Source organism: Triticum urartu, chromosome 4A, assembly GCF_056163025.1.
Source record: "Triticum urartu cultivar PI428250 chromosome 4A, HENAU_Tu73, whole genome shotgun sequence".
NCBI lineage: Eukaryota > Viridiplantae > Streptophyta > Magnoliopsida > Poales > Poaceae > Triticum > Triticum urartu.
In genome coordinates this window covers 486292034-486306407 of record NC_141876.1, presented here as the reverse complement: position 1 = coordinate 486306407, position 14374 = coordinate 486292034, and the positions used below count along the sequence as shown (strand labels likewise).

The window sequence follows — 14374 nt, the reverse complement described above, 5'->3', positions numbered from 1 at the left end:
AGATGCCGTCATGAAGGACACCGCCGGTGTGGGAGTGGGGTTGAGGCGGATTTATTCATCCGGGCGTTGCTCCCACCACCCCAACGACACACCACGACCTACAAATCCAAAACCTAACTACAGAGCGGAGGAACGGGGTCCCCCCTCCCTCCTGCCGCCGGAGCAGCGGCCGAAGGGAGAGGGAGCCAGCACACCGGCCGGTGGAGATCAGAGGAAAAGAGTCGCCTCGCCCTAGTCACCTGGTGGCGACGGCTAGGGTAGGAAACGATAGCTCCGTTACCTACGTGGTCGCGGTGGATATAAGATAAGACAGCCTTATCAACCACTGTGCATGCCCGTACGTACCTTGAAAACCAGTAAGTTGCCCTCAAGAGAAAAAAAAACAGCAAGTTCTTTTTGAACAATGGAAAAAAAACAGTAAGTAGACGGGCCGGATCTTAGTTGGGCTGTGTGGAACCAACCCCAACAGCCCAAAAGCCCTTGCCCCCGAATCTCTTCCACGTTGTCCCTTCGGCCACCAAAGAAAGGGGAAACCCGATAGGAAACCTCCCTGTCAATGGCCGCCTCCCCTTCCAAGGGCATTAGGGTTTAACTCCAACTTCTCCTAGATCTCCCTCACCGCCCCTCTCCACGATCAGGCACCGCAGCACCTGGTAGCCTCATGGGGTACCTGCAGGAGGCCAGGGAGAATCACGTGAAGAAGAAGGTCGAGGAAGGTGAGTCAAACCCCCAAGCTTCCAATTCTTGGCGATTCGGAATATTGAGAAATGCAGAGCTCGTCCTTGTTCTCCAGCAGATGCGAAATCGGGCAGTGCGTGAACTCCGCGGGCGTTTCCTCTTGAAATCACAACGCAATCTGAGCAGAATAATGCGTAGCGGTAGCGGTAGTCGGCTGGTTGCAGTTTCACCGAACCAGGGAGGCTCTGGCTATGAATCTTATTTAAGGGAGGCGTTGTTGTGCGTAGTGGTAGTGGTAGTTGGCTGGTTGAAGTGGTCTGCAGAAAGCTGAATTGATGTTACTAGCTCGTGTTATTACGTGTTTATGAAATTTGGGAACTCTGTTCTGGTAGAATCTGCTAGTGGTTCACCGGAATGAGAAATTTTGGGCATGTTTTAAAGTATGTCAGTTAAAGGTTCTCGTTCTTGTTTATCTGAAAGAGCTAGTTTTGCCCATTGTGTTTCTCTTTTCAGCTTTGCGCAGCAAAATGAAACAAAAGGCCCTCAAGGAATGTGATGTGCTGTGTTCAAAATATGCCGAATGTGCTCGAGGAAGAACTTTCTCTGTGGTTTGGACATGCCGCAAGCAAGCCAAAGAGTTGAATAACTGTCTTCATCAATTGTAAGTGACCATTATATGTCTGTTATAAACTTCTGTTTTTGGACAAATCTTGCAAGTTATATCTTGATTCTTGTTTAAACCTCATTTGTTAAGGTAGAGTCTCACTCGTGCAAATAGAAAATTAAAGCTTTGAAGACCCCGATATTGCTCCTTAAGTATAAATAGAAACATTGTGCTTGTGGATTAATCACCGAAACTAATAAGCTGGCCTTTATTCGTCATTCAGCAGAATTATAATGTTAAAGATATCTATATATTGTACAGAGAATGAGGCAATGTGGATACGTCTGATAAATTAGTTCATGCCTGTGAGTTTCTCATGATTCTAACACCTCATATACTACGTAGACGCTAGATTTTTCATTACTGACAGAACTATGTCTCCTTTTATATGCAAGTCCTTCATATGGTGTACTTCTGGTAATCGATTTGGGTTTAGAAGCTGTCTTGTTGACAGCTGTTGCTGTTATTGACAAAATTGTCTTTGACAGTAGCACCAGGTTCATTTGGAATTTTATAGAGCCAAGTTTGCTGTAGGTTTTGATTTGTAGTCCGAAGTTCTGACCGTGCCATGAACTTGCGCCAGTTCTTGAGAGCAGCGCCTGGACAGAGTGTAAAACCATTGGACAAGATCAAAGAATATGATCTACTTGTCACCAATGGTAGTTTTCCATTTGAGGAACCTAGTGCTGAAACATGTTTGATGATCAGTGCATTTGCCTGAATCTTGAGAAGTGCATTTATGCTATTAATTCTGACCACATGGCGTCTCTGTCGAAGTGACAATCATAACCAAAATCTGTTATGAGCTGTGCCATGGAATTTGGTTCCACCTAATTGGAAGGTGGTTACCATTACCTTTTTTTTCTCTATCCTTGAAGTGGCATGTTGCATACTAGCATTGGCGTAGACACCTCATTCATTGTAATTCCCACGCGCTTTTGTATGTTGGCAGCACCAATGATGCAATACTGGAAGATATGAAGAAGGCTTACATGGATGAGCAAGAGAGCAAGGAGAAGAACAAATAATCTTTATGCACGGATAAATGGAAAGCCATGGTTCTCCATGCCTGTACGTACACTGGAATTTGGCAGTTGCTTACTGGTTATCTTAGTTGATTGATGCTGAATTCCTAGAGACCTTTTGTGAACATTTGGGTTTGTCCAGATGCATAACCTGGTATGATCTCAAGGAATCCATGTAGTACTTTTATCGACTTGCAAGTTGTGCTAGATAGCATTATCCTCCAATAACTGGTTTAGCTGGCCAAAGTTTTCAGTTTAACCTCCAAAAGGTAATTAAGTACTGAATCATTCACGAAAATACATTTTCAAGCTTTGGTCTAAAAAACAGAGAAGTCGCCAGTTTTGTTCAACCGTCACTGTAAAAACATAATGCCAGAAAGTTGTCTTTTCTTTCTTTCTTTTTCTTTTTTTGCGAAACGCCTTGTGTTTCTGTTGAATATGCAATATACTGTACCTTTTGGATGCACTCGGTTGTTCAGTGTTTTCCTTGTTCTTTTTGACAAAACCTGACCCTCTTTTGAATGTTTAACCGAAAATTACCCTTGTCTGAAGCTTTAACCAAATATAGCTCTATCGGTCAACATAACTCATTCCAGCGCTAAACTTGGCTAGATCAGCAACAGGCATCTTGGTTTTGAGAAAAACTTGGCGACATCGCAAAAAAAAAATGACGATTTGGGTTCAACTCCAACGACCTTGGAGCTGACCTATTTTCCATTCTGGGCAGTAGCTTTCGTGCTGAGCTCTCAAAGCTGAGCGTCAGAGTAAGTAGCTCTGACCCGTGCGGGAAATTGCTAAGTTTTTCTCCCCACCAAGAATGGGTGGTGCAAAGCAAGAGTAAAATTTTGTTAAACTTTTGCAGTATCATCTTTAACTAAGCTTTTAGAAAAGGGTTAATATTGTCTATTTTCACTCATTTTCACCCAAATAAATTTCATAAAGATTTAGAGAGTGTGATCATGTTCCTCAAAGATCGATGTATATTCTATGGTTGTTGTAATAGCATCTGGAAACTTGCTGGATAAGCACAAAGTAAAGAAAAAACTAAACATTCAGTTTTATATGATTCGTCGCAAAGAGGTTCTCTCATGGAAATATTCATCACCTCTTCAACTGTGCAATGCAAAATTTGTGTAAAGCATCGGAACTTCCGAAGATCCATTCTGTGGGAAGTGCCGACGTCTTGTCTTAAGTATCGTGTGAGGGTCAAGAAATCGCGACTCGTGCGAAACTGCTTGTCACTCGCGCATGATCACGACGGAAAGAGCGTTTTCAGCTGCTGGGTGGGGTTTGCCAGCCAGGCACAGTAGAGCCAGGCGGCCGCGGCGACAGCGGCCGCCGAGAGCACGGCGACAGCACCAAAACGAGAGACGTCCTTGGCGGCCACCGCCACCGCCATCATCCCGAGCTCCGCGAGGCTGGCGACGGCGATCTCCGTCGCGCCGATCAGCTTGGCCTTCCCCATGGGGCTCCCGGTCTGCACCACCTGCAGCCCGATCACGCTGTACGCCATGTGCCCCAGCCTAGACACCACCTGCATCCGCGCGAGCGCCCAAACCCCCATTAGTCCACCAAAAAATCGATCAAAGCACACTGTCGCATTTCTCGCGGCGGCGGAAATGCTCTCGACGGACGGACTTACGATCAGGCCGAGGAAGGCGAAGAGGGCGCCTCCACGTGAGATGGACCCGGTCATGTAGATGACGACTGCCGCTCCCAGGAGCGCGCTCTGGGCGAGCAACCCGGCCGCTCCGGCCTTGAGGATGCCGAGCTCCTTGACAAGGCTCGGCGTCATGAATGTCGCGAGGATCCCCGTCAGCGCCGACGAGCCCCCGAACACGCCGAGGACCAACGGGCTCACGCCTGCCAACAACGAGCTCAGTGATCTCTGGAGCGCCAATAAGTTGGCCGTGCAGTGGCTCAGATGGACGCACCGTGATGGATCAGGAACGTGGTCATCAGAGCGCCGGGGGCGAGGGCGACGTTGAAGCAGACGAGCACGTAGGCGAGGCTCGCCGGGAGGACCGGCTGGCTGATGTACTCGCTCCACCCGCGTCTGATGGTGGCCACAGCATCGACCACTGTCAGACATGAAACGGTGCTAGAATTACTATGAACTCCATGTACAGTTTTATCTAGGCTTCTAGCTGCATGTACCCGTCTCACCTATCCTCCGGACGTCGAAAGTAGAAGCAGCAGGCAGGCTTCTATGTTCAGGGTGATCGAAGACGCCGTCGGCGAGTCGGTTCATCGCGCCTCCCAGAAAAATCTTCAAAAAGAAAATATTTAAGAATTTTTCAGGAACTTAACAGTGAAAAGTTTAATGTATATTGCTCGAGACGAGGAGAAATCAATGTAGTGCAGCTAGTTTCATACATGAAGAGGTAGAGCAGAGAGCGATATGAGGCAGGAGAGCTTGATGCAGGTCAGCGGGTCGTTCTTAGAGAGCAGGAATGCAAAGACTGACGCGCCCGCCGTCTGAACATGAAAACCATACACCGACCCCTCTTTCAAAACAAAACCATATACTCCCTCCGTTCCGAATTACTTGTCGCAGGTATGGGTGTATCTAGATGTATTTTAGTTCTAGATACATCCATTTCTGCGACGAGTAATTTGGAACGGAGGAAGTACCACTGATTACACAATGTAGAATGCAGAGATGAAGCGGATGCAGATGTCTGACCTCGCAGATCAGATCGACTCTGCTGAGCGTAGCATTCGCCTGCGCGAGCGCGATCCGCCTGCCTTCCCCTGCGAGCTTCAGTCACACATTCAAACGGTCTCCACATGAGAAAATTTTCCCCAGACTCATGAAGCTTTGACGCGCGAGCTATATAGGCTCACCTGCACAACGAAATCACGCTCGGCGATGATGCCGAGCGACACACGGGAGAGACTGTCGACGGCCGTGGACGCCACTAGCACGGCGAACCATGGCCGCAAGAGAAGCGCCGGCGCGGTGGATGCCCTTGGGAAGCTGAAGGCATACGTGATCATTGCCGCCGACACCAAATGTGCTGCGGTCTGACACGTTGAGGACACGCGGGTGACAAGAACGCAAAGAATTTCAGCAGCAGAGAAGCATGAGCACTAAAAATTCTCAAGGATTGTTCAGAGAATCACCTGAATTACAGTCAGAGAGCGGTACGTGGGAATCAGAGGGAGCGAGCTCACGAGGTTCCCCACCAATGGACCTGCGACGAACACCAGGAGCTGCGCATCGAATTCAGGCACTTGAGTCAGGAACTAATGTGAGCAGGGGAGCTTGATCAGGTCAGGCACCTTCGTGAAGAACCCAAGAACCGCGACCGGGAGGAGGCTCTGATGCAGCGTGGCGACTGCGGCAGGCCAGGTGAAATTCCAGAGGTGCTCCGTCGCGTTCCCGGCGAGGCAGGCCCCGTACAGAGCTGTCGCCGGTAAGTAGACATATATAAGGTGCTCGAGAATCACTGATTTCTAGTGGTAATTCACATTACGAGTACTACTAGATAGTATGCTACCTTTCATGGCGGCTGGGTAAGCAGGGGTTGATTCCAAGTGGCCCTCTGCGCCGTTTCCCTTCCTCTGGGCCTGGAATTTCATATCAAGAATTCAAGATTACTGTGCACCAGTCTGCAAATGGTGAGCTCTGTGAAGAGGAAGAAATGAGAAGAGTTTTGATGGAAGAAGAGTGGCGGCGATCACCGGCACGGTGGCGAGGAGAAGGGATGGCGCGAACTCATCCTTGAGTAAGATCGGCTCGGTTCGTTGGATATTGGACGAGGACAGGTTCACGAAGGGAGGGCCGCCGTCTTCGTATCCTACGGCGGAGGCACCCTCGCCGCTGTACTCTGCCAGGCTTGTACCGGAGCTCGCGCCGGTGTGGCAGCTTCCGGCGAACCGGCTATTTGACCTCAAACTGCGAAACGCGCCACAGTCAGCGGCTGGACTGGATGAACGCCTCTAGTGCCTCTACCGTATTCCGAAAGCAAGCCTGAAGAAACGGGAGGTGCACGAAGAAGCCGGGTGTACCTCCGCGGCGGCGAGACTCGGCAGCCCGGGTTCCGAGCGAAGGCTGCTGGTGCCGGTTTGCGGCGCGAAGTGGAGGAGGAGGATGAAGGCGAGAGAACCTTGGGCATGGAGATGGAGGCAGGCATGGCCGCCCCGCGTCGTCGTCCACGGCAGGCGCCGGCGCGCGGCGCGCGCGGGAGTTGAATGAAACGGATAAGGTGGCCGTTCGGGCCGTGGGGATATGCCTGCGCAAGGCTTTTGGGCCTCACGATAATCATCTGTCCGGGCCAACCTTTTCTGCGGCCCGTAAAAGCTATCTTGCTGCTAATCCCCCGTTCTGCTCTTCGCTGATACACTTGCTTGGGTGCTTCTACTAAAAAATAACTTGCTTGGGCGCTGACCGCAGCTCGTCGTCGCCTCGTCGGTCGGTCGGTCGTCAAAGGTTGCTTGTCCGTCTGGTTGGTGATGTCCTCCTTTCAGCAATGGAGGATGGTGCCGGTCTTTGACTAGAGCCCGCTGTTTTCTAGTGCAAGCGGCACTGATCCTCCGGGTGATCCTTGATTGGACGCTCTGGTTGTTGGACATCAAATTGTTTTCAGATTCGACGTGACACATGGCCAGTTCTTTCTTCTTTGCAGGATACAAAGAGTCACTCGTGTTTTACTGTTGTGTGCTCTACATGAACATTATTTTGAGGTGCGTTTTGTTGGTAGTAGCTGTGTTTGCGTTGTAATGCACATTTGATTTCTATGTATGAAACCGGGGGAGCAAATCCCTTTCAATAAAAAAACATGAACATTATTCACAACAGACTGGCTAGAAACAGCCAGTTCTATGTAGGAATACAAATAGCCAGTTCTCTATTTTTTTAACGGCTGCCAGTTCTTTGTTGGGATACAAAAAATACGCATGGTGACTCCAGAACTGTCTGTATAGCCCAGGAAGACCGGCCCAGGTCGTAACAACACAATTGAGCCAACTGTTCGAGTCCACAAGATTTCTTCTGAAACTTATAATTTTCGCCTCCATCTCAAATTTCCCATCCAAAGTTGGAGCATTTCTGACCCTGATCTTTTCCCTGGTGCATGCACTGCATCTACTAGTAAGGTGGTCTATTTGGAGCTGGCTGTCTTCTGTGGTCAAGTGGAGGATAGCCTGTTGATTCAATTCACTAGGCCACTGGGCACCCATCCTATCAACCCTACTACCACTAGGCAGGGTAGTGTAGCTTTTAGAAAAACACACGCTCGTGTTGGTGTAGTGGGCACATTGACTCTCCCACGTGGCGCAGTGAGTGCCACATTCGCCAGGGAAAAAAAACTTCCACCTCATCCTGCATGCATGAATATATCATGCAATATTGCGTAGGCCGCAGCGTTGGATGCGTCTCCAACCGAGCGAGCCCACGCATGGGCGGGAACAGTGCCCCCATTTATCCGGTGCACATGCGTGGCCAGACCTCCACGACCTCTGGAGACGACGGCGCGCGCGGGCCGGGGCCCGGGGGATTAAAATCGAGTGCGGGGATTGAAATCTGGTTGGGCTTGGCGACAACCGGGGCCCGGGGGATTAAAATCGAGTGCGGGGATTGAAATCTGGTTGGGCTTGGCGACAACCCGGGCCCGTGGCGCGTAGGCACACCAAGCACGCAAGAGTCAAGATGCAACGCACGCATCCCGTGGATAACATTAAGGCCATGCCGCCAATGATTTTCGCCATTAATGGCTTGCTTGTTGCCGCAAGTGGAAGGTTGATTCAGGATTGGACTTTCTACTATGGCTGCGAGTCGAGTCTTTTGGGCGTGATCAGATCTCCCCTACCATGGTGTAGCCATGTAGAGTAGGGATTAGCACTCGTTTTGTTGATCCTTTAGCTTGCTAACTTATTTGTCACACCTTGCTTAGCTGAGTGGTAACGACAAACTGATCAACAGCACTTCCCGGAAGCTAGAAACTTTTGACAGTTGGAGAGACTTTTACAGTGCCGCGCGCACTTGCAGCACCTAGAAACAAGCTCAGGGAGTCGCGGTTTCCATCCGCAAGCACGGATTCAGAAAGTTGTGACTTGGGCCACTCTGGTGTGGTGTGCTTCTGCCGTTCTTGGTTGGTGCACCGGCCGAGGTTAGGAGGAGGAGGCCCCGGTGATCGACGCACGTATATCCACGCACACACACATAGCCTTTACGATACGCGCCTAGTCTTTTTCTGTGTGCCGATCGTGCGCGTTGTGCGCCTTTCTCCGATGCGACGCGGAGCGAGCTAAAAGCGATAGCGAGACACGGGAGCCTGCCGAGTCGTCTGGTAAAAGGGGGCGACGAGCGGAAAGAAAGAAAGGAAGAAAGCGGCCGGGTCGAGCTCGTGTATGGTGTGGCGCTCGTGCGGGTGCGGGTCGCCGGAACTATGAGGCGTCGCCGTCGAGGTGCCGTCGACGGTGACCATATGGATAGGAGGATGCGTGCATCCCGTGTCCGCATGAGCAATTTGTACAGCCGTGCAGATTTCATTTTAAAAATATATATATCTAGATGTACCATATTTCATAAAAGGCGGAAGCCGAGTACAAGAGATTACAACTTACGTGAACAACAACTCAATGCGAACAACGAATGTACTAGAAACACCACATCCGATCTAATAAAAAACAATAGCCACCACAAGTAATACAAACAGAGGCATGTCCTAAGTAGATTGTGCTGATTTTGTTAGTGTTGATTGAGGGGTTGGACAAGGAGGGGGGAAGCATGATTTGTACTTTGGAGGGGCGTCAACTCAAAGTTAGGCATAGGCCGGTTCCTACCACTACCTTAAGAATAGTCTACCTTGGGCTACGGGAAAATAAAATACATGGGTTGAGATCGATGGTTGTGTTGGTTCACTTTGTTTATCACATGGTTAGGAGGATTGTCATTAAGCTATGGTGTGGATTTTTTTTAGCAAAAGAAGGGGGACACCCCTTCGATTTCATTAACGAAACCAGCGCACGAAACCAGGTTCAAGTAACAGGTAACCCTAGTTCTAAAAACGAAGCTACCCCTGTAAGAGGGAAGCACCAGTCTAACCAGTTCAGAGCATAAAAGAGAACACGGTAAGTATCTGGGCCACAGGCGGCATGGGATCAAGAGGGCGCAACCTCGTCGGAATAAAGCAAAAGACCAATTCCTAGCTTCACAGGAATGGAAGTCGGTCTACTTCAGCCTATCAGACGTAGCACTCCAGTCCTCCATCCCTGTGATGCCTTGTAGATCTCACTTGCTACTCGTTCGATTAGCTTTGCCCCCAGCATCTGTAGGCTTTGTTCTGGGTTTTTTTTCTACAAAATAGACCAATCCACAATCCAGTTGCATGTGAGTTTTATCAAAGTCATAGGATCATTAATCTTTTTATCTCGAAAAATAATATCATTTCTACATTTCCAGATGGCCCACATAATGACCGAAATCTCAACTAGCACTAGTTTTTTTTTCTCATTGTTAACAAAGCTTCTGAGCCAAGGTCCTAGACAGTCATCTATTCCATCTGGAGATGTTTTCAGATTAAAGGAGCACTTTATTAAGCTCCACAAGAGTCTACAGCAGAGCAAGTAAAGAACAGGTGATCTATAGTTTCATCTTGTCCATAGTAGACACAACCCTGTCTCCCTCTCCACCCCCTTTTGATTAGATTGTGTTTGGTCAACACACCTTTTCTAGCAATAAGCCAGAAAAATGTTTTGATTTTTGCTGGAATTTTTATTTTCCAAAGGAATTTGTGTGGGAATCCCACCTCAATTTTGTTCAAGGAATGGTATAGTGATCTAGCCGAGAATTGTCTGTTGGCTGTCAGCATTCACTGTGGCTGATCCTTGCCATCATACATTCTCACCCTCTTACATCTAGCTTTTAGGCTGTCCCACATAATATGTTTATCAGCAGATAAATTTCTTCTAAATTTGAAACCATCCCACCCCATATCAATGGCCTCAGCCACCGAGATGCCATGGTTCAAATTTATGAAATAAAGGCTTGGGTAGGCCTCTTTTAGAGGTTTAGATCCCACCCACCAATCCTCCCAAAAATGTGTACCTCTACCATCTCCCATTTTTATCTTCACGTTTTTGAAAAAAAAGTGTCTTTGATCTGCATGAGGATCCCCCAGAAAATGCGGGATGTTATCTTTTTAAGGGTCTGGTTAAGGTCAAGTCGCAGGAAAAAATAATTTGGACAAGTGGATTTTCTCTCATAATTGACTTTCACCAATTTGGATCAGTCACTTTTCTTCATCCGTCGATGGACGCTCCGGTTGCTCTCCATCATGTACGTGGTAGGTCGACCATACAGTGTGGCTGTGAATCGATCTGCCCTTCACAGCCAATGTACTCAAGGTGTTTTGGTGTTTGCAGCCAACCATGTAGAGGCCTCGCAAGTGTATCCATACGGCTACTTCACCCTTAAAGAAGAAAATTAAACAAAAATGAAATTAAAATCAAAATAATAAAATTTTCTACATATGGATATTTATGGCAGCCTTAAAGAAGAAGATGAAATAAAAATGAAAATAAAATCAAAATAACAAAGTTTTCTAAATACGAGAATTTGTGGCACCCTTAAAGAAGAACAAAATGAAATATAAATTAAAATAAAATCAAAATAATAAATCTTTCTAAAAAATAATGAATTAGTGGCATTAGTATCACCCTTTAAGAAGGAAAAAAATAAAAAAAACTGAACCAAGCAATATCAAAAAAATTCACACAGTTTACAAAAATATTATGATTTTTTATGAATATCCAAGAATAAGCATATTATATTTGAATTCTAGCAATAAATAAGTTTCCTTAGAAGGAAGGAATTAGTGGCATTGATATTACCCTTGAAAAAGAAAGGGAATGAAATAAAAAATAAAAAATATAGAATGACTAAGCGTTTATGTAGAAAGAAAATAAAAACACAAAAAATAAACAATGACAAAATTTGCACATAATTTACATAAAAAATGTTTTTATAATATGCAACAAGAAGCATATGATAGTGGAATTTCGCAAAAAAATCCTAAGAAATTAATTAGTGGCACTGGTATTACCTTAAAGAAGAAAGAAAATGAAATGAACCTAAAACAAAATCAAAACAATGAAGTTCCCTAAGGAAGAATGAATTTGTGGCATTGTCATTACCTTTTAAGAAGGAACAAAAACTAGAACAAACAACGAAAAAAATTGCACGCAATTTACAAAAAAGTTGTGCCTTTTTATAATATACAAGAACAGAAATAATTTGCTACCCATGGTGGTAGCTATGCACAGCCCCGAGTTTTATCTTTAATTATTTTGTTAAATTAGTTTGGACTATCAAAAATAACTCTATAATGAAAATATCGCGACATTGGACCAGCCGGGTAAGCAAACGGACAATTATGCCAAAAAGGGAAGCAAAAAAGACGGAGAGAACCGAGAAAAGTCCCTTTCTACACAAAGAAAAGGCACTTGTGTCAAAAAGGTAATAAAAAAGACCAACAAAAGTGAGAAAAAGGTCATTTCTATACAACAAAAAAATGCACTTCTGCCAATGCCATAAGAAACCTGGCACCTCATATATCAAAAAAGGCACTTATGACAAAGGGTGTGTAGAATAAGCATAACATAGTAAATTTTTGCCAAAAGAAGAGAAGTTTCCTAAGAAGGAATGAATTATTGGCATTGGTATGACCCTTAAAAAGGAAAGAAAATAAAAAAATAACTTGCACAAAATTTTGCGTTAAAATTACACTTTTTGTAATATGCAAAGAATAAGCATATAATATTACAATTTTATCACTTCGTATAATTTGTACATATATTCTATAGTACCTATGTGTATACTTACATAAAAAAAGTATGATGTATTATAAGAAAAATATGTGTCAGTGGTATTGGTATTATCCTTAAAGAAGAAAGAAAATAAAAACAACTTAAACACAATATAATGATTTTTTTTGAGCTGTAATATAATTTACGCACATAGTACTTACGTTTATACATGTACTCACACCCAACACTAAAAAACACACATACAGACAAAAAGGAAAACCCAATTAAAAACAAAAACAAAAACAAAAGCGAACACAAGAGAAAAAGGTGTGCACACACACACACAAGACGGAGAAAACTTGCATATCGCGCATACATACACATACACACTGAAATTGGCATGCATTTCGTCCATGCATATGCATCCAAGAGTCACGGAGACATGCATGCATGCACTCAATAAGCAAGCAAGTTGACTCAGTCAAAGGTGACCTATCACACACGTATCACAAAGCATGAATCAACGACGAGAAATTTGACTAATAAAAAATGAAAATTAAGCTGTGTGACGTATAGCCAACGCGATGTTTTAAACCTCAGGGGAGGTCATACACGATGCAACATAAGGTGCCAAAAAACTTGTTTGGCCTAACTTAAAAAATATGAGAGGAAAAATCGGGATCGCTATTCCGTTTCATGTGCTTCGTGATCTCCAAATTTAGGTACACCCTCCACTAGCGGCCGACTAGGTGCACCGCACATGTGACAACCCATAGGTCGTGTGTCGGGGTCGTTTTTTTAAGGTGCTATGATGGGCAAAAGACTGCCTAAACCATTTTCAACACAATAAACAAAAATAAAATATGCGAACCAATCTGCGATTAGGATGATTAGGTGAACACTGGTATCCCTAGCTCACCAGGGTTTAAGTCCTGATACTTGCATTTATCCTGGACGACTACGAGGCGTCTACAGTGACTTTCTAAAATCTCAAGGTGATATGCCGGCTCAGTCTCTTGGAGGTGCTCATAAGAATAGAGTATGCGTGTGTGTGTTTATACGGATGAGTATATGTGCGTTTACATGAGAGCTTGCTTTTATACTATGTTCAAAAAAACAAAAATGAGATAGCACATTTTTCTCGAAAGGAGGATTATCTCAGCCTCTGTATTAGAATGATGCACATAACCATCTTTATTAATTATTCATTAAAGCCAGATAAAATGATTATAGCGATCAACCCGAAGCAATCTAATACAGTGGCCTTAAGACCATCCGGTCAAGGCGTCCCATAGCGTGCACCGCCTGCGCATGCTTTAGGATCCGCCGCCACCATCCTCCGCCATTCCGTTTTCACGAGGAATCACTGCAAAAATCTTGCCAGTCTCGTCTGCCGTCCAATGAGACTCCACTGCTCCACGCCACCAGCCAGGAAGAAGAGTGGAGGAGATCATTATTTCCTCGATGACCCCTTCCCCTTGCGGTCGCCAGTGGGGTTGTTCTCCTTCGTGTAAGTGTCAGCAGTCGGAAGGACGGCGGCGGTGTCTCTGCTAGATCCGTCACTAACGCCCGAGGCCTTGTCGGAAGAGATTTAGCCGGTCAGCCTCCGAACCATGTCCTACTCCTGGGCGAGTCAGAGTGCCCTCGTCGTGGATACCGCCTCCGCCGCTGCCTCGCGCTTCGATGGCTTGATGGCTACCTGGAGCGCTTTGGGGTTTTTGCCCGAGACTTGGGCTAGGTTTGAGAGGTGCCAGACAACCCGAACATATAGGGGCGGTTTGAAGGACACAGTTGGGTCGGATTTTTTTGACTGGTCAATGACCTACCATTTGACCGAGCATGTAGGCGGGATTTGGGGCATTAGAGTGTAGAGGCTCGCGGCCAGACCGATTCACCAGTTACTGGTGCTTGACCCCCCGACTTGGGTTATCGAGAACATCAACAAATGGATGCGGTCTTTATTCTGGGCAGTGAAGGACAAGATTAACGGCGGGCAATGTCTCGTTGCCTGGGATACGATTTGTCATCCGACTTGCTTTGGAGGTCTCGGCATTAAAGCATGAGCTTACAAGTGCCCGCACTACGCGTACATTGGGAGTGGCTGAGAAGATCTTACCCGGATAGGCCATGACAAGGACTGCACACGATGGTGGACGAGCAAGCTTGAGGAGTTTTTGATAGCCTTATTAAGATCAGTGTGGGAGAAGGATCAAAAGTGCTATTTTGGAAAGACCGTTGGATTCATGGAGTAGCT

The 14374-nt window shown here is 46.1% G+C and overlaps 2 protein-coding genes across 3 annotated transcripts; one reads left to right on the top strand and one right to left on the bottom strand.

Moving 5' to 3' along the window:
• Positions 1-489: 489 nt before the first annotated feature.
• On the top strand, positions 490-2558 carry LOC125552346 (Cytochrome c oxidase biogenesis protein Cmc1-like protein). Its single transcript, XM_048715853.1, has 3 exons — positions 490-716; positions 1192-1339; positions 2295-2558. Exons 1-3 carry the CDS (start codon positions 662-664, stop codon positions 2368-2370), a joined length of 279 nt encoding a protein of 92 aa, XP_048571810.1. The 5' UTR covers positions 490-661; the 3' UTR covers positions 2371-2558.
• An 842-nt stretch (positions 2559-3400) lies between these two features.
• LOC125552345 (solute carrier family 40 member 3, chloroplastic) lies at positions 3401-6752 on the bottom strand. 2 transcript variants are annotated; one of them, XM_048715852.2, is made up of 12 exons: positions 6382-6714; positions 6055-6268; positions 5871-5940; positions 5653-5777; positions 5494-5583; positions 5215-5394; positions 5054-5128; positions 4744-4845; positions 4534-4636; positions 4302-4448; positions 4010-4230; positions 3401-3901 (listed from the first exon to the last, which is right to left on the bottom strand). In XM_048715852.2, the coding sequence occupies exons 1-12, from the start codon at positions 6636-6638 to the stop codon at positions 3620-3622; spliced, it is 1866 nt and encodes a 621-aa protein (XP_048571809.1). In that variant the 5' UTR covers positions 6639-6714; the 3' UTR covers positions 3401-3619. The 2 variants fall into 2 exon arrangements, with proteins under 2 accessions (XP_048571809.1, XP_087374779.1); XM_087518653.1 differs by lacking the exon at positions 4744-4845 and having other exon boundaries at positions 6382-6752.
• Between the last annotated feature and the right edge of the window lie 7622 nt (positions 6753-14374).